Source organism: Azolla caroliniana, unplaced genomic scaffold (genome assembly GCF_043228905.1).
Source record: "Azolla caroliniana isolate FFs.n. ecotype wild unplaced genomic scaffold, voAzoCaro1.0.p SCAF_8, whole genome shotgun sequence".
In the NCBI taxonomy this organism is placed as follows: domain Eukaryota; kingdom Viridiplantae; phylum Streptophyta; class Polypodiopsida; order Salviniales; family Salviniaceae; genus Azolla; species Azolla caroliniana.
In genome coordinates, this window is record NW_028230443.1 from 7,424,816 (window position 1) to 7,449,778 (window position 24,963).

General features: G+C 39.5%; 2 protein-coding genes across 3 annotated transcripts; both read left to right on the forward strand.

Moving 5' to 3' along the window:
- The first annotated feature begins 1,635 nt into the window (after positions 1-1,635).
- LOC147860946 (receptor homology region, transmembrane domain- and RING domain-containing protein 2-like) lies at positions 1,636-7,481 on the forward strand. 2 transcript variants are annotated; one of them, XM_087323674.1, is made up of 5 exons: positions 1,636-1,921; positions 4,076-4,303; positions 5,459-5,851; positions 6,235-6,417; positions 7,177-7,481. In XM_087323674.1, the coding sequence occupies exons 1-5, from the start codon at positions 1,651-1,653 to the stop codon at positions 7,188-7,190; spliced, it is 1,089 nt and encodes a 362-aa protein (XP_087179800.1). In that variant the 5' UTR covers positions 1,636-1,650; the 3' UTR covers positions 7,191-7,481. The 2 variants fall into 2 exon arrangements, with proteins under 2 accessions (XP_087179800.1, XP_087179801.1); XM_087323675.1 differs by having other exon boundaries at positions 1,783-1,921; positions 4,106-4,303.
- A 6,775-nt stretch (positions 7,482-14,256) lies between these two features.
- On the forward strand, positions 14,257-17,751 carry LOC147860947 (photosystem II 22 kDa protein, chloroplastic-like). The gene is made up of 4 exons (XM_087323501.1): positions 14,257-14,461; positions 15,244-15,378; positions 16,158-16,398; positions 17,352-17,751. The coding sequence occupies exons 1-4, from the start codon at positions 14,291-14,293 to the stop codon at positions 17,594-17,596; spliced, it is 792 nt and encodes a 263-aa protein (XP_087179627.1). The 5' UTR covers positions 14,257-14,290; the 3' UTR covers positions 17,597-17,751.
- The last annotated feature ends 7,212 nt before the right edge of the window (positions 17,752-24,963 follow it).

The following is a 24,963-nucleotide window of genomic DNA, read 5'->3' on the forward strand; positions in this document are numbered from 1 at the left end:
ACTTGGAAACATTACCTTATTTTTTATTTGTTCGTGACGCTACATTATTGAAATTCTCAAATGTTAATATATGAGCATGATGATGCAATGGTAAAGCTCATCATTTGCAAAATTAAGGTTTAGGTTAAGTTTTGATGGAGGCAAAGATGAGACATTCATGCACAAACCCAACATAGGTCATTTCCACGTAAGAAGAATTAATGTTCCAACTTGTGGATTCACAAAGACCACCAAAGATCCATCTTTTTACAAACCATTTGGTTTTCATGCATTTATTTTCACACGAGCCAAACCCTTTGGCACTTGGCGCATTTGAATGATACCTTTTATGAAAATTAATCACAATAAAAGCTATTGCATGGGAACAAATGACCATGAAGTGAAAATTGTCACCTCCTCACGGCAATTGCTCGAGTCATGCATGAGGGACCACAATTTTGTCTTTTCGTGTCTAAAGTGGTTTAAAATATCTCATGAATTTATCAATTTTAGTAAGGTCTTCCACACAACTCCTAAAAGGGCATCATGCCTACTTACTTAACCATTGATCATGTGAGTGGAAAATGAGCCTTAAGCTTTTTCTTGGGCATGTACTCTTGTTTGAGAAAAGAGATTATCTTCATTCATTGGAGTGTTTGTTCGATTTGTTTTGAATGCGTGGGCTAAAAACATTTTTAAGAGAAACAAATCCACTAGAGACGTGTAAATCCACAAATAAAACGCTAAAGTTTTGTGTATTTTCTCGTGATGTCCTATTAATTAATATATGTAAATGCAAGTTAAACACATGAGAACCATTATTTTAAATAAACATTTAAGTTCAATTAATTAAATCAATAAAAAACCATTAAATTAATAAACTATTAAGGTAAAAACAAAAGTTAACCAAAAACCTATAAACCTAAGTTCTAGAACTGAACCAAACCGAAATCGAACCGTTTATTGAAAATCCAAACCAAACCATTAAATGTTTTTGGAACCAATAAACCATTAAACCATGGCTTAACGGTTCGGTTCGATTCGAGCCGAAACTGTGCCCATTGCTAGAATTAGATAACAATTTAGCATGGGAGGAGAAGGCAAATTGGGGCATTTCTTCTTACATTTTGTATCTTCTTCTTGTCTCCGTGCCCGCTAGACTTCGGGCGAGCCAACATATACATACATACATACCACTACGGTTTTTCCTTTTTTCCTTTTCCTTTTTCCTTTTTCCTTTTTTCCTTTTTTCCTTTTTTCCTTTCCTTATTATTTTTTTGTATGTGGAGGGTGGGCGGGGTTATTTTCTGTAATTTCCAAAAACTAGAGGGCTATGCTTAGGAATTGCACTAAAATTTGGATGGGCCCCAAAATCCTTCCTCTCTTTCTCTTTATATCTTTCTTCCTTTCTTCCTTTCTTTCTTTCTCACAACACAGAAGAAAAAACAGAGACAGTAGTGACACAGAAAAACAGAGGAAAAACAGAGGAAAAAACAGAGGAAAAAACAGAGGGAAACAGAGAGCGAGCGCGAGGAGGGAACACAGAGAGAGAGAGAGAGAAGAGAGAGAGAGATAGATAGATAGAGAGAGAAGAGAGAGAGAGAGATAGAGAGAGAAGAGAGAGATAGATAGATAGATAGAGAGAGAGAGAAGAGAGCAGGAAGGAGGGTAATGCCCAGCGCAGATGAGATGGAGCGAGGAGGAGGCGGTGGCGGCAGCGCCCCTCCCGAACGCGCCTCGCCCAACCGATCCTCCTCCCCAGATGGAGGCGCATTGCGCGCTGCTTGGGTCTGGGTCCTCCGCCGGAGGGAGGTGATCTTCAGCATGATGGGCCTCGCCATCGTCGTCTTCACCCTCCTCTTGGCACGAGTCAATGACACGCTCCTTCTCGTCACGCCCACCGGTGAATCCATCGCATTCCCTGATGCGGAATCTAGCTTTTGTAAGCTCTTTCATCCCCTCCTGCCCTTCCCCTTCCCTTGCCTCTCTTTTCCTTGTTGTTTCCTGATCCTTACTTAACAATTAAATCCATTTTTAATGTATGCATGTATTAAATAAAATACATATTCACTCATATGCTTGTTGCTCTAATTTCATGGTGCCATCAGAGCCTTCATTTGTATTGTGCCTGTTACGCCATTTTATGACGCCATTGAGTCTTCGTTCGTATTGTTTATGATGACTCTGGTGGTGTATAAATGTTGTTATGAGTACTCAAAAGCACTCAATTAGGAAAAGAAATTAGGTCCATTACCTCCTGCAGATCGGTCCCACTCTGGAGAGCTATTGACCAGGCATACTTGAAATCATTACTTTAACGGAGTCAATTAACGGAGAGAGATTGGCATAAGCTGGTGGGATGCAATGTGTCATGGCTTATGAACATACACAAAGTCATTTTTTCGTGGATTTGTTTAGGCCTAGCATGTGGACAACCATTAACCATTTGATCAGTCACACTCTAGATAGATATGGTTTGAGTAAACATGAAATCATTACATTAATGGAGTCAATTAGCTTTGGATAGCTACCACAATCTCAATAGGTATGTCTTGGATATGGAACCTATATATAGGTTTATTGACCCCATTTGAAGCTATTACATAGAGTTCAAAGGCATGGTATATCGATGTTAATAGCATACATGTAGTCAAACACTAAGGGAGACAAATTGTGCAGAGATGGACCCCATGGTTCTCGAAAAGCCATTGACCACAGTCTGGATATGTACAATTCGCGCATAATCAGTAAATATAGGTCTTTTGACTTTATTGCTTGCTTCACCTCTCGCAGGTTCTGAGCAATGAGATTTGGCTTCACCTCTTGCATAATGTGGATGCCACTGAAAGATGTTCTCCCTTGAGCTTTTGTTCTGATTGGCAATTCTTTTGGAAAACTTCTAGTAGCAGATCCAGAGGTTACTGACCAGTGATGCCTCTGGATTCGGGAAGTTTGACCACTTCGTCATTTGGTATGGAATCCAGGAGAGTGGATGTGGGTCTCTGATGCATATGAATGTGCTGTTCACTCTTTTTTTGCCTGGATGGTGGATTTAGATATTTTGATTGGTCAGGAGGGTACTGCGCTTATTTCAGACTTGACCATGTTTTTCTTAGTTATTTTGTGGGCTTACATCTCGTCCTTCACTGGCAGATTGGGCTTGTAGGATTACCATTAGACACATGGCCAGTATAGTTGATATTGGAACATGATCCCCAGTGAGGTAGATGTGATAGACATGTGCCAGATTTGCAGGTAACTGCTTGTGACTCTCATACATTTTGTGGATGGATATTCCCCCTAATGTGATGTGGCATGAGTCTCATGCATGCGCATGTAGTGTGATATGCTGTGAGTCTTTTACTATCCTAGGCTGCTGCACACAAGTTACATCTTTTGGGGAACAGTGCTGTCGCAGATCAAGAATTCATTTACACTGTGATCCATTTCAGGGTATTCCTTAACCATTCTAGACATGGTGCCACCACGACTGGGAGTATCATCACAGGGATACAATCTTCTGCAAAGTTCCAGGATCTCATTATTATATATCTTGAAGAGCTGGATCTCGCATGCTTGGGTCTGAGTGCCAGACTAGATTGGAAACGTAGGTCATTATTTGATCTGATCTGATCGTACTTTGAAGAGCAAGTCGGATGCATCACCTGGTTCTTCCAAGGCATTTGACGTACTTCAACTACAGTGATGACGTACAATGATAGTGTATGCCATCACTGTAGTTATTTTACATGGTGCATCTCAGTTTGGCTACAGCGATTTTTGGTTTCCTCAGAATTAAGCCACTATATTAATCTGAATTCTTGTACAGACATGTATCATTTTCTTGAGTTAGTCTATAAAATCTATAACGAAAATTAGGAAAGATAGTGTCTGTTATGGGATTCTTCAGTATCATCAGTTGCAAAAGGGTCTTTTATTTCAGGAAATGCCTGGGTAAGTTATTGAATTACATTTCCAAAACTGTGTCACGAATGGGAGTTTCATATGGCGACTTGAAATATAACTTCGGTTTATGTATATATTAATTTACATAAAATGCAACATTAATAGTGAATGTTATCTCACTGATTTTCAGCACGAAGAATTTCTGGTGCTGGTATTGTAGGAACATTGTCTGCAGCAAATCCTCCAAGTGCTTGCATGCCTATTCCAACAGTTGAAAGAAAAAGATCAAACTTTCCCACCTTTCTTCTAGTCGAACGTGGTATTTGCAGTTTTTTGACAAAGGTACAGAATGCCCAAGATGCAGGCTATGCGGCTGCCATTGTGTATGACAATCTGGATGGCCATGATTTAATTACAAGTAAGTAACTTGGAAAGGATTAGTTTTCTATCCCGTAAGACCTTAGCAGTCCAGTCAATGTTTTGGAGGTAACTTATTTTGTCTAACCTCATCCTATAAAGTTAAAATGACCCAACCTTTTTGTCATCATTTACCATGTACTGTAATTTTTTTTAAATGATGGCATATCACGCATAGGCCACATACTGTATTCTTTCTTTGCTGCATTTGTAGTCTTGGTATAGCTAGGATTTGACAACTCTCTAGGATGTTTTATCATATCTAGGCCATGCACTGTGTATTCTTTTCTTACTTGTATAGTCTTGCTAGTAGTGGAGTGTTTACCGATGCTCAACCTAAAGTACCTTCTGCAGTACGGCTTTGCTATCTATGCAGATCGATGGAAGAAACTTCTTAAGAGTACATAATGCAACAACTGTACGATATATAGTTGAACTTGTTTTTGGCTTGAAAATGTTTAGAGAGAAAAGCAGCTTAATATGTTACTTTAGAGCTGATGTTGGCGAAATACTTAAGTTATTGTCTAGTGAACCATGCGTGCACTAATCTGGAATGTGCATTCAGTCCACAAATCCAGTCAAAGATAAAGGGAAGTGACTGGCATGCATTGGTATGCCATAGGAACAAATGCATGGAGCTGTGCAGTGGGTCATTCCCATGAATGCGTACTATCTATGTAGATATTGGTGCATCATGGTTGGTGCAAGTTCCCATTAGAAAAAAAGTTACAAAGCTGTAGTTTTTATGCATTGATGGATGAACTGTTGTACAATGGCACCAGTATTTAAAACTTGCTCTATCCAAAGATGACTAATGCTGATGATCATGTTCTCATGTATGTCGGGTATTATTGAGTATGTTGGGTACAAATTCGTACTTGAAACACAGTTTATTATTATTAACCTTCTAAGGCTTCAGTTTCTATTAATGGATTAAATAAGTTGTTGCACTAGAATGGAGCTTACTTTATCTTAGATGGCTTAATTTGATGATTTTGTTCCTCATTATGTATGACACTTGAGTGTCTAGGTATTGTTCATCTTGTTGGGTACATGCTTATGATAGAAACACAACTCTTTTTAACCATTTATTTCTCTGGATGAGTTTAATGCCTACTTCAGAATGCAACTTGCTTAATCCTAATTGTGATTGCAGTGGCTGGGGATGCATCTAACATCGATATACCTGCTGTTTTCATCACAAGAGAGTCTGGCTATGTGCTCTCACAATTTATAGATGATAAGGATGTGAGATTGTATCTGCTACCAGCACTAGAAAGTAGTGCTTGGCCAATTCTTGCGATTTCATCGATTTCTTTGCTCACACTTTCAGCTTTATTGTCTACATTCCTTTTTGTCCGGAGGCAGCGGCGTAGACGGGCTACATTACGAATGCTCCAAGAACCCACTGGGTTGAGTGATGAGGAGGTTAAAGCTCTTCCGACAGCCATTTACAATAAAAAAGACATTACAAGCCCTGAAACTTGTACTATTTGTCTTGAGGAGTTTGTGCCTGGAGATAAGCTTCGAATGTTGCGATGCAACCATGGTAAGAATATTGACAACAATCTATTTTTGTGGATGATTTATTTATTTGATATTGGATGAAATGGCTACGGATAAATTTCATATCGCATGAACTGGAGAAACATATTGATTTTCATATCGGCAACTGTCTATCCTTTGGGATTATATGCATTTGACATTCGATTTGATTGATTCTGGTAATTGATTCTTCAACGTAATTTCATATTCACAATAATCTATTTTTTGTATGATTTATGGTTTTGATATTTGATATAAAATGGAGTAACATATTTATTTGGTATTGACAGCAACTTGTCTTTTTGAACAATTTACATTTGATATCTTTTCAATTGCTTTGGTTACTTGTGTTTTGTAGAAAACCGATTCATATATTGATTTTGGCAGGTTTTCATGTAGCTTGTATTCATCCATGGTTGATTCGGAGACCCTTCTGTCCGGTTTGCAAAAGGGATGCATATGAGAGGGGTACTGAAGGAGACCCTTCTGAAAGTACTCATCTGATTTCAATGAACTGGCATGCAGATTCAAGTGGATCTGAAGCTCGAAATGTGCCCAACAACACTCCAGGTAGGTCTTGTGATGATATCTATGAGTTTTTTTATTAGAATGGTTATGCTTTTCTTTTTAGTTGCATAGGAGGGAAGGAACAATTATATTTTGGGTCTCTTGATCAGCATGGTTATGTTGGTTTAGTTGTGAAATTAAAAGCTCAAATGAGAATGTGGTTTTGGGTCTCTGATCAGCGTGACATGTTTATTTATTTATAGTTGCAAAGGTAAAGCCCAAGAGAAAATGATGTATATTGGATATTTGATTAGCATAATTATGGTTTTTTCATTTATAAAATTAAAGCCCAAGAAAATTATATCTTGGTTGGGTTCTTGACATGAATATGATGTTTTTGTTGCAAAACTGAAAACCCAAGAATACTATGGAAATTTTTCTTTTCTTTTAACTACGAAGTTGAAAACTATGAGAATGATATTTGGGGTTTTTGATGAACATGCTATAGTCACAAAATTAAAGCAAGCCCAAGAGAGAAGGACATTTTGGGACATTCTTTTTCCTTTGGTTGCAAAACTAAAACCAAGAGAAATATCTTTCTGGCTCTTTATCTGCATGACTCTGTTTTTTCTTGTTTTATTTCGAGGACTAATTACAGAATTGAACCAATGACCGCGAGGTTGTCAAGCATAAGCCATTTTATATGTTCCAATGTATGTATAAAGGGAATGCTCTGGCTTCATTGCATTATCACAGAATGCTTTATTTCCTTGTTGCTCTTGTTTCAAGATCTGATTATCTTTCTTGCTTTGTTTATTGCAGGTGATATTTGCTAAATAGCTGGAGTCGGGACCTCATCTTCGTAAATTGTTTGGGAAAACATTTATGTGCATATGTGTATATGATACCACATGTATCTTGGACATACTTTAGTGAAAGTCGAAACTAGTAGTAACATCATATCATATCATATCTATTCTATTCTAATTCTTTCCAAGATCACACATATCATGTAAAATAAAATTGAGCCTGGCCGTATTTTGGGTCTATGAATGTCTCGTTTTCTTTAGGCCAGAAAGCCCAAACTAGGAGCAACCTATTATTAAATGAAACTTTGTTATCATCTACGTGATGCCGTGTATGATGGAACCCATGGCATTTCTTGACTCTTATATATTGATTATGTACAATCCTTCTTTATTTCGATTAAACAACTAAACTTCCCAATGTTGAAGGTAGAACCGATTGAGTTGGTTGCACCTATCTAACAAGAACTACTAGTTTCTCTTGCATATGTTACATAAGATCCCAACTCAATCTGTATGATTGGATGTGAGGAATTCATCAATCCCCTTGTTTTGGCCTTTGTGTTGGATTGATCACATGTAATTTGTAGTCTCCAATTACATTGGATGTATTCCAGTTAAATCCATTTGCTGTTGCATTCTTCATCGACCAATATTTGCAGAGAACTGGTCAGAACTAAAGATTATTGGAAGCTAACCTACAAAAATTGATGTGAAAACTTCATTATAGTGTTATTTTAGTGACTCCAATGTCTCTGGTGGATGTGCATGTGCGTGGATGCATTTTTTTTGCATGGGTACAACCTTGTGCTTTGTGAACAAAATGAGTATATTGCAATCATTGTATGTGGTTGACCTATTATGATTCATATACGAGGGATTTTGTATGTTTTGAGTTTGAAACTAGAGAGTGGAGTATTGGTCTTTTGTTTGTAATTCATTTTTTAGTGGATTTTCACTTCACATTGATGTTTCTCTCTAGAAATGTTAATGTATAAGATTACAAAGTGTACACTCACTCTAAATTGTTGGGACAGTAATGCAGCTATATGTATTTTTGGTTTAATGTCCCTTTAGATTTGAGATTGTAGGGTCCAACACGAGCAACATTCTCTTGTATGCACATGAATGCTACAATTGGATTTTCTATGTTTGGGAAGATATTTCCTTGTCAAAATATATTTGTTTTATAGTTGGTGAAAGCATGGAAATGGGAACAACTTTTAGTTGTTGTTCACATAGCTTATTAGCTAATGCAAAAGCTATATGCAAAAGTTAGTTGATTGGCCTTTATAGCCATTAGTAATTTGTGATCTCAAAATAAGGGCATAAATAAATGTTTAGGGCATAATATAATGTTAGACTAATAGATTCTAGGTGGATTCAATGCCCCATTATGCATGGTCAATCACCAAGGTAATGTTTGTGGCATCTTGAAGTTCATGTTGGTCTTGTCTAATCCTTCATTGTTACTCCTTCCTGCCATTGTTCTTGTATGTTGTAGGTTTGCCTTTGTATATATCTTCATGCCATCACGTCTTGCTCTTCCTCACCATCGTCTTGATCTTGTCTGTGTGTTTGCATATGCAAAGATATTGCCACTTTTGCACATTCCTTGTTCTTTCTCATCATTCTTATTTATTGCATATATCTCCTCTATACATGGGGTTGTTTTCATTACTCCTTCCTACCATCACTCATGTTTGTTGTTTAAATCAACTTTGTTGAGATCTTAGTTGTCTATTCACTTTGTTGATCCTACCCTTTACACTTCCCTTCTTTTATTTTTACTTGCTTCTCCCTACCAACTCATGAATGCCATGTTTTTGATGCTATATAGATCATACATGATCACTTGACCTCCATTGTGGTGGCAACCAAAATCCTTCGTCCTTGCAAACTTTGCTCACTCACCAAGGTAATGGTTGTGCCTCTCCGTTTTGTTCCTTTCTCTTGCTTGTGGTCATCTTTTAATTAGTTAGGAAACATTCATTACTTTCGTACTTCTATGTATGATTCTTCTTTTTTTATCTGTCAAGGTTTATTAATGGAAAGTGATCATGAGGGTTTATAAATGACTCTCATGAATCTTATCGAAAGGGATATGGCCATTAGTAGACAAATATGAGGGTCATGTTGTTTCTCACATTCTTAATGTACCTCACGTATTTGTGATCTATGAAAAGTTTCATTTGTAATGATCAATTAGTTATTCTTCTTTGGCCTTCAATAGCTAACAACTAATTTAACTATTATTTATCTTTTAGGTATTTATGCATAGTGATTTGTTCACTTCAACATAACTAGGTAACATCATTAATAATAAATATAGATCAATTTTAAGTTATTTAAATTATTGTGAAATAATTAAATTAAGTATTAGTTAATAGCCTTCTAGTTATCATTCTCTAACTACTTACTAGACCTGTATATCATTTGGCTACTTAGCTAATAAACTATTCGTTGTCAATTGGGTAGTTAGCTCCTTATTAACAAAAACCAAATAACCTAAATTGGCTAATAAGACAAGGTCACTTGTTATTAGTACTCTTAATGATTAGTTATATAATTAAATGGCTATATTAACTATTAACCACAACTATCTAGCTAATAGCTAACAAATGAATATCATGTGAAACATATCTTATGAATCAATAGACCAAAAAAAGAGCAAAAAGGAAGGTGAATAGATTGGATAGAAGAACATGATTCTCTTTAACGAGCGGCTTATAATCAAGATAAGTATAGCCAATATACCACAGACATCCCATATTGATTGGATATTAGGATGACTATTACCTTGAAAGAGATAACATGATTGTAGCGAACAAAAACAAAAACAACTAAGATCAAATACAACAATGAATACTATGTCATCTAGTTACAAAGTTACGTTATAGCTTGTATATTAACCCCTAACTCTTTGGTCGTGTTCACACTAGGATACAAAGTGGATGGAGTCGACTGGTTATGCCCACACATCTTGCCTTGGTCTCTGTGCGTTCTTTAAGACCTGTACTTTCTATTTCAAGCTCAGTGCTTTCTTGTTGTTTCAGTTTGCATGTCGACAACATGGCATTAATCGATCATGTTATGATGGATAATGGTGGACAGGGATCCCAAATCGTTGCGTTGTTTCAATTTAGTTTTTTTTCATTTCACAAAACAGAGATACTAAGCCGGAAGTATCGACCCAAGTTCCGAGGACGATTCTTCCTTCCCTTCATCTTGCATTTCCCGAAACGGCTCCACTTTGGCTTGTAGTGACCATCCATTGGTTTCAACCATCCTTTCCACATTAGACACCAATAGCAATCCAGATCAACTACACTGCCGATCGGTTCGTCACACAAAGAGTTATGCAAAACTTAAGGAAATACACGATTCATTAACACACATTATTACAATGTACATGCCCCTTTTTATAGGTAAACATGTGAGATTACATAAGCCGTCATTTCGGATCAGCATTTCTATTCAAACACTAACCCTAATTGACAAATCTATTCGTAATATAACTATACGTATTATAAAGATTGTAAATGTGAACGTGCGGAAGCGTATTACAAACCGGCTCTACCGGATAGCAACAGTTAGAGAGGAAGTCTTCCAGTATAAAAGACACCGGTGATAGCAGAGAGCATGGAGGAGCTGTAAGTTCCCCCTGGCGTAACGTGTTGGCCATCTTCTTCTGAGATTGCAGGAGTCGTTCTTTATTTTTTCCTCTGTGCCCTTCAACAACTCAGTAAAAAGGGTCCAACATTAATATGTCCCTTTCTCTGAAATGGGCACTCTTATTTTGTTGCCCTTTCAAACCAACGAGAATGCATATCGTCAAGTTCCATAGTATGAACCATATGTGCATTTCGCATTCGCGAATGTTTCAATCATTCGTGTAAGGAAAACACCTCGTAGAATGATAAATACCATACTTTTGGATTAAATATTTATTATGAGGTAAATAAGCCTAAAAAATAGAAAAAAAACATTAAAAAAATGGGAAAAAAACAAAAACAGAAAACAATTTGAATAACATTCGCATTTGTTTTCCAATGTAGGAAAACAAATGTTATGCTAGACGAACATGAATTTGACGTACTATGTCGTCAACTATTACATTTAGAGGGGCCATCAACTACTACTACTACTACTGCTACTACTACTACTACTACACCAAATGGGTCAAAGAAAACGGTTACCACACCAAGTGGGTCACAACAAAAGCCTCGCGCAACAAAGACGTGGACTCAAGAGCTCAGCTCAGTTCCTCGCTAGACATATTTTCTGCAAATTCGGGCGGCCTATTAAAGTAGTGAGCAATCAAGGAGAATGCTTAAATTGTCAAGACTCAATAGCATGATTCCAACATCTCACTGAATGGTATGTTATCGGGGCATCCTTGCTTAACACCCATACTGTTAGTGAAACAATTTTAAATTCCATCACTTTTACATGCACACGACATATAACCTTCTTGGCATAGATTCAAGAACTTTCAAGCATATATTGAAGAGGTACCATATCAAAAGCTTTCACGAAGACCATGCAATAACAATATGAAACCTTACCTCTCAAAGGCTTTCTTCCATTAACATTCAAAGAGTGGCGAGGTGGTCGATGGTCCTATGGTGTTCTCGAAATACCTCTTACGTCTAATCAATGCTAGTGTTGTGGTGAGAGGGAGGGAGGGAGAATATCTCATTTTTTCTCCAATTGTTGCAAAGGGGCACCGTTTCTATAGGTTTATTATAAGATGTTCAATAGCAAGATCTATTTGGACATTTATATTCCCAACATAAGCTTTTGATCCAACTTGAATGCCAAAACCCCCTTTCCAATGGGTGTTAGCTTGAGGTTAAGTTGGGTTGCCAAGATCCTTTATAATTGGGGATTATGGCATAATCAGAGTATGTGGAATGCTTTACTTTCTTTGCTCAATGTGGAAGTTCAAAGACTTGTTTGATGCTTAAAAGGCATATTGGTATGATAATTCTCCTTCGTCGAACTTCTAGAAGGCTGACCCAAGTTTAACTAGATGATTGTAGGCTTAAAATCATATCTGGAATTTGCATTGGCCGTAAGGTAATGGAATAGGTCCATCTAGAGGAAGAAGAGGGGGTTCGCTTGATATTGCACACCCCCATCCAATATAGTTATACATTTTGTGATTAATACAATTACTACTTACGAAGAAAAGAGGGAAAAAAGAGAGAGAATATCGTGGTGAACTACCTTCATGAGATTAGAGAATCGATATTTGACCAATAGAAAGGCACAAGGATACTTTTTGAGAATTTGGGAAACATCCTACATTTTTTTTCTCATTTGCTAGAGAATTGGTGGCGTGTTCATCCACTAGAGAATTTGTGGTCTTTGTAATCACACCGAAGCAAAAGCAAAAAGGGAATGGTAATGTGGAACCACGAACAGAGAAATATATATTTATTTAAAAAAAAATGCCATGTAGATAGTGAGATGTTGACATGGGTTGCCATGTATGTAATCATCAAGAAGTACAATTTTTGCCAATTCATCCTCAACCCTTCAATTTGGAATTCCTGGGCCCTTATGAAAGAGACTAGCCTCATCATTAATATGTGCATCGAAAGTAAAACAAATACACAAGAGAGTGAGAAGGAGTCAAGAACATGATGGAAACATTTTTTCGACCCTATACACAAACACTAAAACCACTTTTTTGAGTACCTCGTAAATTGATTATAGAGCTAATTTCCCTACCATTGGCTCAGTTGGTTTGGTCCATGAAGAAGGCAACAAATGCAAACTGAAGCTCATTCACATGGAACAACGAATGGAGGAAAATGCTTTGAATCAATTGTAAGGTTGTCGATGACACTTTAGGTTTTTTTTTTTTTTTTTCCATTGGGCACATAGTCACTAAAGAACAAGACCCCAATGCCATGTATGCAAAGACGATGGCACGAACGTGGAGCCAATTGGATTGGGGTGAATTCTTGTTTTCACATTCACCACAATATAAGGATATGCACATAAGTGCAAGGCATACGAGACATGGTATAAATTTCGGAAGGATTGCATTGTGACCGGCCGTGCCGGGCACATTCATTCATTCGAGGGGCGTGTGGCATGTGGCGAGTGAGTTGTAAGTGAGAAAGGATGAGGGAATGTGAGAGAGCAAGACAACGGGGGAGTGAGGCGTCCTTTGCTTTCGATCGTGTGTGTGTGTGTGTTCGGGATGGGTATGTATGTATAATGTTATGTATGTATAATGTATGTATGTATGTATGTATGTATGTATGTATGTATGTGGGTATCAGATGCATGTATTTATATGGGTATGGTATGGTACGCATGTATGTATGTATATATGGTATATGGGTATGGGTATGGTTGGTACGCATGTATGTATGTATGGTATAATATTTTATGTATGTATGTATGTATGGGTATGGGTATGGTTGGTACGCATGTATGTATGTATGGTATAATATTTTATGTATGTATATATGTATGGGTATGGGTATGGTTGGTACGCATGTATGTGTATGTATGGTATAATATTTTATGTATGTATGTATGTATGTATGTATGGGTATGGGTATGGGTATGGGTATGGGTATGGTATTGTATGTATGTATATGTATATGTATATGTATATGTATATGTATATGTATGGTATGGTAAATATGAATTGTGGAGTGTGTGGTGATGAGGAGGGCCAGCGGAGCGAGTAGGAGGCTGGGGGCTGACGTGGAGGCGCGAATGGAGGGGGGAAGGGTCCAATCCTCCCGTCACGTCCACGTCGGCGCCTACGTGGCCGGTGGCGGACACGTGGCCGCTCCCGCCACGTGGCGGCCTCTCCTGCGCCCGGGCCTTATCTTCTGCTTTGCCCCTTCCCTCTTCAAAAACTCAGACAAAAAAAGAAAAGAAAAGGAAGAAGAAGAAGAAAGAAAGAAAGAAAGAAGAAGAAGAAGAAGTACAGCAACAGTAACAGAAGAGAAGAGAAGAGAAGAGAAGAGAAGAAAGACTGTGGAAGCAGCAGCAAGCTCTCGCCATAGCCGCCAAGCTTTTTCCTTCCTTCCTTCCTTCCTTCCTGAATTTCCCTTGTGGAGAGGATACTGCAGTCGATACGCTCCCGCTCTCTCTAAATGGCAGCTCAATCCGCTCTCCTTTCTGCTGATCGCTCCTTCCTTCTCAGCTCCTCCTCCTCTGACTTCCATTCTGGCCTTCGTCTCAACCACATTGCTCCTCTCTCTCTGCGCAGACCTTCCTCTGCATCGCTCCAAACCCTAGCTCTCTTCAGCTCTAAACCTAAGAAGGTAAAACAACCATGACCACGTTCTTTCTTTCTTTCTTTCTTATGCGAGTTTCTCTGTTCAACGTCTCACTTAAAGTAAATGTGACTACTCCCTTTCGTCATCCTTTTCTTTTTGTTTCTCTCTTCTGTGAATGTCTTTAAAATTCCAGGTTCAATGGTTTCTGTAAACAAACTTCTTTATAGCTCAACGTCTCCATTGATTTTCTGTGAATTTCTTTATATTTCAAGGTTCAATCGATTCTGTGAATGTATTTACAGTAGCTCCGTAGATTTTCTGAATGTATTTACTGTACCCCCATGGATTTTCCATGAATATTTTACAGTTCGAGTATCCATGGATTCCGAATCATTGAACACTATCTCCATGAATTTCTGTGAATGTATGGAGATGCTATGTACATGGTTTCTGTGTGAATTTCTATATAGTATCTCCATAGCCTTTTTGTGAATCTCTTTACGGTATCGCTATGATTTCTGTAAGTTGTTTTAATTTGTATATACATACATGGCTTGCCGTGTAGAATTACATACTTTACGCTGTGAACTTTCTTACAGTATCTCCATGGATTTTCTGTGAAATGAACTTCTTTAAAGTTCATGTCTGATCCCTCCATGGTGACTTGAATTTCCTTACAGCTCAAGCCTGATTTCTCCATGGCTTCTCTGTGAATCTCTTCGCAGTACAAAACCGGATCTTTCTATAGCTTTTCTGTGAAACGTTTAAACAGATTGACCCTGATCTCTCCATACCTTTCTTATCTATTTTTGATTGATTGATTGCAGGCGCCTGAGCCAAAGGCTAAGGCTCCAAAGCCGAAGCTGAGGACAGAAGACGGTATTTTTGGAACGTCGGGAGGTATTGGCTTCACCAAGCAGAATGAGTTGTTTGTTGGACGAGTTGCTATGATTGGATTTGCGGTAAGCTATGCCAAGTCAAGTTATCTCTAGATTTATATATTGTTGTAGCCTTTTAGGTTGAATCTCCGCTAGGTTTTTAAACTGCGTGTTTGGAGAAGAAACTGTGGCATCTTGCATCCAAAATATCTCTAGAAATGTTGCTGTTTTTAGGCATTCATCTCAAGATTTCTCCATCCTTAGATTCCTCTAATGCTATGCAATGTTGTTTGAGATAGACTTAATATTGCCTTCTATGCCAAATATCTCAGGATGTCATGGTTTCGCCATTGCATTCATTTCAAAAATTTCAAGATTTCTTCGTATTTACTACTATTGCATTCACCTCAGACAAGCCAAGGATTCACATCTATCTAGGCAATGTTGCTGCAAAAAGGCTTACCGTTGTACATTCATCTCCATGCTTTTTCATGGTTGTTAGACTTCTCTTGCAAGGGGTTAGTGGACGCTAAGAAAAGCATTGCTTACGCTTGTTTTACATGGGTTACGCTCAAATTGATTACTGGTTATTATACTTGTTTTATATAAGTTATGCTTAATTGATTACATATGGACTTGTTGCCAAGATTGTTTAAGAGGCATTCATTGGCATAGTAAAGAAAATCAATTGATTATACTTGTTTTATACATTGGTTAACATGAATTGATTAGTTATGGTAGTATGACTCTTGGTTTATATTTTGTCGGTATGATTATGACTTGTAATCATTTATGTCTATCGGTTATGTATATTGCTGATGACCTTTATTGATTTATGTAAATGTTGGTCCGTATTTTGGTAGGCATCTCTACTCGGTGAGGCATTGACAGGGAAGGGAACTCTCGCTCAATTCGATCTCGAGACAGGCCTTCCCTTGACGGAGACAGAACCACTCCTTTTGTTCTTCATTCTCTTCACTCTACTAGGGGCCATTGGAGCTTTGGGAGACAGAGGCAAATTTGTGGATGAGCCTACTGGGTTGGACAAAGCCATTATTACACCCGGAAAAGGGCTCAAATCAACCCTAGGTTTGGCAGAAGGCGGTAAGCGAATAAATTGAGGGCATTTCCATTCTAGATCATCTGGTTTTATGTTAGGATTGATTGGTGTAGGGGTAGAGATATGTGTGTCCTTATCTTTTCATTTGCGTCTAAGATTGGATTTTACACACCTAATTTGATATCACTTAGAGGTTTGAATGGAGATCTTTGTGAAGAAGATCCTAGAGGACATTGCCATTATAGCTCATTTAGTTTTTATGTTGTAAGTTATGCGTAAGTGTGAGTGGAGATCTATGTGAAGATCCTAGAGGACATTGCCATTGTAACTCATTTAGATTTTATTTTGTAAGTTATGCATAAGAAGCTGCACAAATGGAATTTATCACTAGGGTTGTGGCAAACATTTTCCTCTCATTTGCACCTAGGGTTTGGATCCATAGAAGCCCATAGAAAAGGTTCACCATATATACATACTTCACACACTAGTATTGTACCACCATCATGATTTTCCATTGTATTGGGCAAAATGTTTGCATTTTGCCATAATATTAGAGAACAAGCTTTCTCTCTTCTCTCTTTATCGTGTTACACATATTGTCCCTCTTTCATGTAAATGGGGTATGTCACTACCAGGGGAGGCCTGTGTTAGACAAACTTATTTTTCTTGCCGCTCAATGTAGTGTGAATCTTTCTCAAGCTTAAAATATTTAGTTAAGGTGAAGATTTTAAAAGAAAAGCACCAAAATACCCCAAACTTGTTGGGTATTCAAAGCATTACTAGAATCCTAAATTTCAAGACATTACTAGAATACACCTTTGCATTACAAAATCATGGCAAGTGTACCTCTAGGCTTTCAAAAATGATTATAATATGCCTCCATATAGGAAATGTACCAGTACAAGGGTGTGTTTGTGTACATTTTTAATACTTAGGAGTAACAGCCCAAGCAAACTCGATCGCCATAAGACTAAGCTTTAAATCGAAATTTGTACAGGTCCTACTTTCGGCTTTACCAAGGCAAATGAGCTCTTTGTGGGAAGGATGGCTCAACTTGGCATTGCCTTCTCCATTATCGGGGAGGTTATCACTGGCAAAGGAACATTGGCCCAACTCAACATTGAAACCGGTGTGCCCATCAATGAAATTGAGCCCCTCTTGCTTGTATGGATCGCATTCTTCTTTATTGCCGCCATCAACCCTGGCACTGGAAAGTTTGTCACCGATGAAGAGGAAGAGTGAAACTATTAAGTTTTTGTTTTATTAATCCCTTCACCGTAGACAAACATGTAACTCTCTTTCTATTTTTTTCATTTGGAAAAAGAAAAAAGATTGATTGTAAGAAGAGCAATTTGTATAAGTGTTTAAGTTAAGAGGTTTAGAATGTTGGAGGATGACATCTATGATTAGAGGACTTGCTTGTAAGCTTACCATGCGCTTGGCCCTATCCTATAGTTTGTATTCGGTCTCATATTGGGCATTGAACATTCTAAGGAGAAAACATTTATCAACTTAAAATCAAAGATCTTACCTACGTGTTGCAAATCTTTTTCAGTAAAAAGCCACATAAGTTTTCTTGTACTTCTTACTCCCATTGTCTAATTGTGTTTTTATTTCATATTGATTGTTGTCTTATTTGTTTGTATAAGGGAACCAAAGTCATGAGATTGGGAGAATCCAATAATCACATTTGGGCTCTCATGAATGTGGCAAATCAATAAACTATCTTTATTAAATGTCATTGCTTAGAATGGTTCAATGTTGATGTAGGCATGATCATGATCACTTACATTGAACAAGTGGACTAAACCTTGATTGATCAATTATAATGACCAAGGGTGGATTAAAGTTGGACACATCATTTGCTTGAAAATCAATAACATCATTAAATTGTTTGTGAGGATATAGAGAACTACGTAGGCAATTTTCAAAGTTACAATAAACAAGGGCGGAATAAAGATTGACATACCATTCACTTGAAAATCAATACCATCATTAAATTCCAAGTATATAGAGAGCTAGATAGGTAGTCTTCACACAATGGAAATAGATGGATTTTTATGTATGTCTCTGTGTGTGTGACAGAGTTAGATTGTGTAAAGATTACGTGCCAAAGCTAAAAAACAGAACACAATCGGCTCAGCCGGACAGCAATAGAGAAAACACAGAAAGTATGAAGATACACAGTAAGGAAAAGAGAGACAGAGAGAACAAATGACTAGAAATCTCAATTCAAAAAAATAATATGCTCTCTGTACATATGATTGTGCGCAGTAGGCACTTTTATACAATCCCTAAAAGCTGGCTGGCTGACACAAGCACCTTTAGTACTTTAATGCTCACATGAAAGCATCTGACACTAGAGTAGGAGTGTAGGCTTCTAATGGCCAGCCAGCAGCTAGTCGATCCGCTTCACCATCGATCCGGCTCTCGGCTTCTTCAGCACATCCAGGCCTAGCCGATCAGTCCTTATCCGATCCGGCTCTCGACTTATTTAGCAGATTCAGTCCATGTTGAGCTTGCTTCAGAATAGCCCCCTCAAGCTCAACTTGTGGTTCCTCCTGCTCAGCTAGTTCTTCACCTTGGCTCCTCCTTCCTGCTAGCTTGTCTCCCGGCACGCGCTCCTCAACCCGTTCGGTCTCGTGCTCTTCAACCTCTTCGGTCGGCTCGTCTGCTCCATAGGCCTACATCACCCTTCTTCTCGCCATTTCCATTACCTGAACCGACTGTCTCTCTCTGATTTGTCTTCTTCTCCGGCTCTCCCTCTTCCCTTTGACTGGTTCTTGTTTTGGCTCATCATTACATAGAAATTGCTAGACAAATTCGAGGACAACCAACTCCAATTCGCTTTAGAATTGGGGGCGTATGAAAAGGAACAAGTTCAGGCGGAAGAAGAACAAGAGGAGGCGGTGCACATGGATCGGCTCGATGAAGAAGCAAGCGAGCAAGTCCAAGAACAAGCCGACCTAGTGCTGACTAACCTCACTGCAGTTGGACTGCCTCAACAACAAACAGAGCAAGCCGAACATGAAACGATTGGAAGAAAACGACCAACCGAGACTGAACCCCCTGTTAAATTTCACTCAGACAAATTCCGATATTAAACTTAGACAGAAACAGAAAAATGAAGAAGAGCACACGATTTACGTGGAAAACCCTGATTTCAAGGGAAAAACCATAGAACAAAGATTTCCACTATAATAGAGGACAAAATACAACCATAGAATGAAAGCACCTGATCTGATCTGAATGTTCTCTGAAACCACAATTTCTGATGAGCATTCCAAACCCTAACACGTAGATTTCTATTCCCCTTTGAAGCTTCCAAAGCTTCTCTGTCTTTCTCTCTATTTCTCTTAATTTCACTCTTCTTTCTTCTCTCACTTAGCTTCTCTGAGTATTCTCTCTTACACAACCACTACTGTCTGAGTCACGCTTATAAGACAACTAGTTTTTCACTCAACATATATGTATCTCTCACTTACTCACTTACGTTATGTATGTTTTTCCCCCTTTTATCTCACTGTTTACTTCTAGTGAGTTATCCCACATACAGACGCACTACTAGGCTTGTTAGTATATATATACTAAGTCAATTCATACATATACATAAGAAGACATATGTATATATATATGTGTTTGAACTCTTATTTGACTTAGTTTGAATTTGGCTTGCTCTTTGAATTCGGTCAATTCCCCCAATTCGGTTCTTTAGCAATTCGACTATTCTTTTGCTCTCCGACCGATTTCGGCCAAATTCGGTCAGCCGCCTCATTTCGGCTAATTTCGGTCAGCTGACTCATTTCGGCTTCTCAACCGATTTCGACTAGCCGGCTCTTAAGTCGACTTTTCGACCGACTCCCCCGCAAGGAGGGACACCTTTACATAACACCCCCAACGTATCTAGGAAGAAGGGGTAGGAGTCAAGCAACTGAACCCGGCCAAATAGACCCGACAACAACAGCCGTTAAGAGCCAATAGCCGGAAGGGGGGAAGAAGGATCGACTGCGGAAATACCTCCGACAACGACCACAGAAGAGGAGCCAACCAAAGATGAACAAACAGAGGAAGCCCCGGTACCTACCGGTAACAACACCACCGACAACGAAGAAACGACTCAATAGGATCCGAACATTTTGCACATTTTTTGCGAAGCGTAGTCGGCAAATATTTGTGGGATCAACCATGAAAGGCATTGTCCCACGGGCGTGCCATGTGTTGGTTGGTCAAGTCGGCCAAGGTGTGAAAGGGCCGTAGGGACAAGTGAGGGTTGAAACAAAGATAGGTGGGGCCGGACAAGAACCTGAGATGAAAGGAGCAAATGTAACGTATGTACAATAATTAGAGGAAGTAGTAGCGGTTTACGTAAGCAATCATGCTCCCTTAAAAAGGGACATGAAGCCTTGTACAAAGTTTATCAGTTGTATTGAGTCAATCATTTTAATATAATTTTTTTTGCTTATACGTTGTGTCTGTGTTCTAGGTAACCCTGTTTAAACTGTGTACTATACTTAACCAGTCGGTTGTAGCCGCCTTAGATTTCGTGTTAAGATTATATTACAATCCGATCAAGTATAGTTCTGTGTGAATTTACCTTGTTACATTTGTGTTTATTGTATATAACCAGTCAACATTTCCCATCCCCCAACCACAATACCTTGATTCAGATACTGAAGAAGCGAGTATCCGACCCCGTGTTATATGAAGGAGTATAACATCCCTAAACCTGTGTAGATTTAAAAAAAAAAAAACAATTTTGGTTCTTCGATAATGGAGCTTATAAAATAACTAAGCCAAGTAGGAGATTGTCCTTAATAGGGTTAAGCAATACGAAAGGTATCTCAAGCGAATGTAAGATAATAGACAAAGAAGATATCATAAGCAATGCCATGTAGGCAGTCTCGTTTGGCTACACTCTTAAGGAGATAGAGAGCATAGTTGGTTCGAGCCTTAACAGAAGTAAAATCATTCTAGTCAACTCCGTTGACATGTATACCACCATTGAAGAGCTTGGGCGGTTAATTGAAGAAGAGACGACAATCGAGTGCACACAAAGTACAAGACCGTTGTCGTAGTGTATTTTGTACACTACGTGAAAAAGTAAAAATAATATAACCGATTTAATTACATATAAATAAATAAAATAAGAATATCAAGATATTTATCACGTGCATAGGGCAAGATTCGAACCTTGTACCTCCACGTAGTCAAACCTCAACTTTACCATTATGCTACCTTATCTTTAGTGTTCTATAAATAGATTTAATAACTATAACTCCTTTATTTGCGCCTACCTTTATTAAAAGGTAAATCATGTATTTTTAGAGTGCGTGAATATTTTATAGAAAAACGCAAGCAACTAAAAAGTGACTCATGCACATCTAGCGTGCATGAGCACTATATTTAGCAAATAAAAGCAAGGATTAGAAAAGCATTACATGCACATATAGTGTGCATGAACATATTAGAAAAAAGCATGTAGCTATGCTTAGTCTCTCCCATCACTATATAAGGATGGGGAGCACATTGTAGTTTTTGTTGATTATTTTTCTATAATGATCAATCAATCTAAAATATTCGTGGGATTCACGAATTTGCTAAAATAATTCTCTCTTACTACCTAAATATTGACTAAATATACTAAACTCGTGGGATTCACGAGATTCTCATCTTATAACTCTTTATACCTATTCTTTACTAGCCTTATTTGTATTTTTCTTTCTCCTAGTCCAAAACCTCGGCGGTTCCCACCCGACTCACGCAAACGATCCGGAGCCGAAAGGCACGACACAGTTGGTGAACCTGACGTGAAGGCGGGTGGCAAGGAGATGGAGAATCAACAAGAGGCAATGAGCATAACAATGATGATGATGTTCGAGCGGATGCTACAAGAACAACGAGCGATGTCGGAGATCACGGGGGCAGTAAAGCGGCTCGTACAACGAAATGGACAATTCAACGGAAATGATGTGTCACGCTATCTACGTGACTACAAGGCGGAGATGATACGATGTGGGATACCGGAAGGATTGCAAGTGACATCCTTCAATCGGGTAGCCACGGATGAGCTACAAGAGAGAATCCACAAGATACGGCAACAAAACTCGACATGGGGGTCCTTCGAAGAAGCTTTACGAGAGGCATATGATTACAAGAGATCGAAGGGAAAAGATCGGCGAGAATTCGACGAATGGGTGGCATCGGAGAAGACCCACCGAAGTGCAACACAAGCATTCCTAGAGTTCGAGCATCGTTTTGCTCGACTCTCGGAGCAGGAACAACGATTAGTGGGGAAGTGATAGTCCGAGAAGCCCTGATACCCCACACAGGAAGAAAACTCTCGGAGCAAAACAAGTACGAATCGGCCCGGATGGGGCATCTACGTACACGGCCGTAACCGGAGGAATGAAGAAACAATACCGACAAGTGGAGGATAAGTTACGGTCGGCATCAATAATAAAAGAAGACGAAGAAATCGTGGGAGTGATCGAGGAAGTGTTCTATGGGAATACACTACAACGGCTTGAAGAGCTTGCGGAAGATAAAAGCCAAGGGAATCAGGTAGTCCCGGTGGAATCGGTCGAGATGTACGAGATCGTTGCGAAAATGGGGCCGGATGCGCTCCGCAAAGAAGAAGCAATGGTAAGTACGAAATACAAGACCGTGGAGAAGAAGGTGAAACCGGCCGCGGGACCACTACCCGCCGATAGCGAACAAAAGAAGAAAGAAGTCTCGGGAGATCCGACACTTCGGAAGTCCGTGGATATCGGACATGCCTTCACAGATGAGACCCGGAAGAAACTTCGGATCGGTGGAGGTGGGTTCCTCTTACAAGAAGAAGAAAAACGGTTTCGAGAGATGTTGGAGCAACATGGCAAAGCATTCGCGTTCACATCGAGGGAGATCGGATGCATTGATCCAAAGATAGTGGAGCCGATGGTGATTTTCACGATTGATCATGTACCGTGGAACCTGAAGCCGATTCCGGTGCCACGGGCGCATATTCCGAAAGTCATCGACTTGCTCAAGGAGAAGGTGGCGATGGGGATTCTAGAGCCATCAAGTGCTCCGTACTCAAATCGATGGTTTACGGTTCCGAAGAAGAATGGGTCACTCCGATTCATCCAAGACTTGCAACCGGTGAACAAGGTCACGATCCGGAACTCGGGAGTCGGTCCGATAGTGGACGAATTCGCGGAAGCTTTTGCCGGACGTGCGATATACTCCATCGGGGACCTATACTCGGGGTATGACCAATTCCAACTAGCCGTGGAGAGCTGAGACATCACTACCATGCGGACACCGATAGGACTAGTTCGAATGTGCACACTACCACAAGGAGCGACAAACTCGGTTGCACATATGATGAACGCGATGAACAAGGTGCTTCGAGATTGCATCCCGGAGATAACGATGCCGTTTCTAGATGACATTCCGATGAAAGGATGCGCGGTGGAAGAAAAAGATGAGACTATGGATGATCGGGGATGCCGAAAGTTCGTGGTCGACCATATTCATGATTACGAGAAAGTGTTGCGAAAGCTAGAAGATGTGCACCTAACACTTTCCGGGGAGAAATCGGCATTCGGGCAAGAAGAAATATTGGTGGTCGGACATCTATGTGGTCCCTACGGCCGAAGACCGTCACCAACAAAGATCAATGCGATTCAAGCTATGAAGGAAGTATGTGAGTCAACATCGGAAGTCCGAAGGTTTCTGGGTGCGTGTGCATTCTATCACATATGGATTCCGCACTATGCACATATAGCGGACCCGCTCTATCACTTGTTGCAGAAAGGTAAGAAATTCGAGTGGAAACCGGAACACACTAAAGCCATGAGGAAGCTCAAGAAGACACTATGGAGGGCGGAATCACTTAAGAAACCAAGCTACGAGCGGCCAATCATAGTAACGGTTGATACAAGTCCAACCGGTATCGGGTGGGTCATCAATCAAGCCGACTCGGATGGTTCGCGGTATCCGATCCGATTTGGAGCAAAGGTCCTCAACGAAAGGCAACGCGGATATGCACAAGTCAAAAGAGAATTGTGGGGAGTCGTGTCGGCGATAAAATCGGATCGGGATTATTTGATCGGAGCTGAAGTGGTGATCGAGACGGATTGTCTTCCGATACTCGGGATGATGCGGTGTTGTACGATACTGGATGTGGCTATGCTAAGGTGGATTGCATATGTCAAGTCACTTAATCCGGAGGTTCGACACATCTTGGGGAAGGACAACGCGGTAGCGGACATGTTATCGAGGGCGCGGTTTGAAGACGACATAACCGAATCAGATAATGAAGAAGTTTCCGAAGACTACTTCACGTCAGAACACATATGCCGAGTGAACGTGATCCGAGAATTCCGGGAAAAAGAATACGAGGGGGAAACCTTGATGATCGGGAAGATGCTACAAGAGGTCGAGGATTCAACCAATGATAAAGAAAGGAGAGCCGAGATCCGAAGGAAGAAGAGGCAAGTCCAAAAGTTCTTCTTGAAAAACGGTTTAATATGGAGGATGCCGAAAAGACCGGATGGGATACCACTTCGAGTAGTCGGGACGAAAGAGCAACGAAACCGGATAATGTCCGAGTTCCACGAATCCGA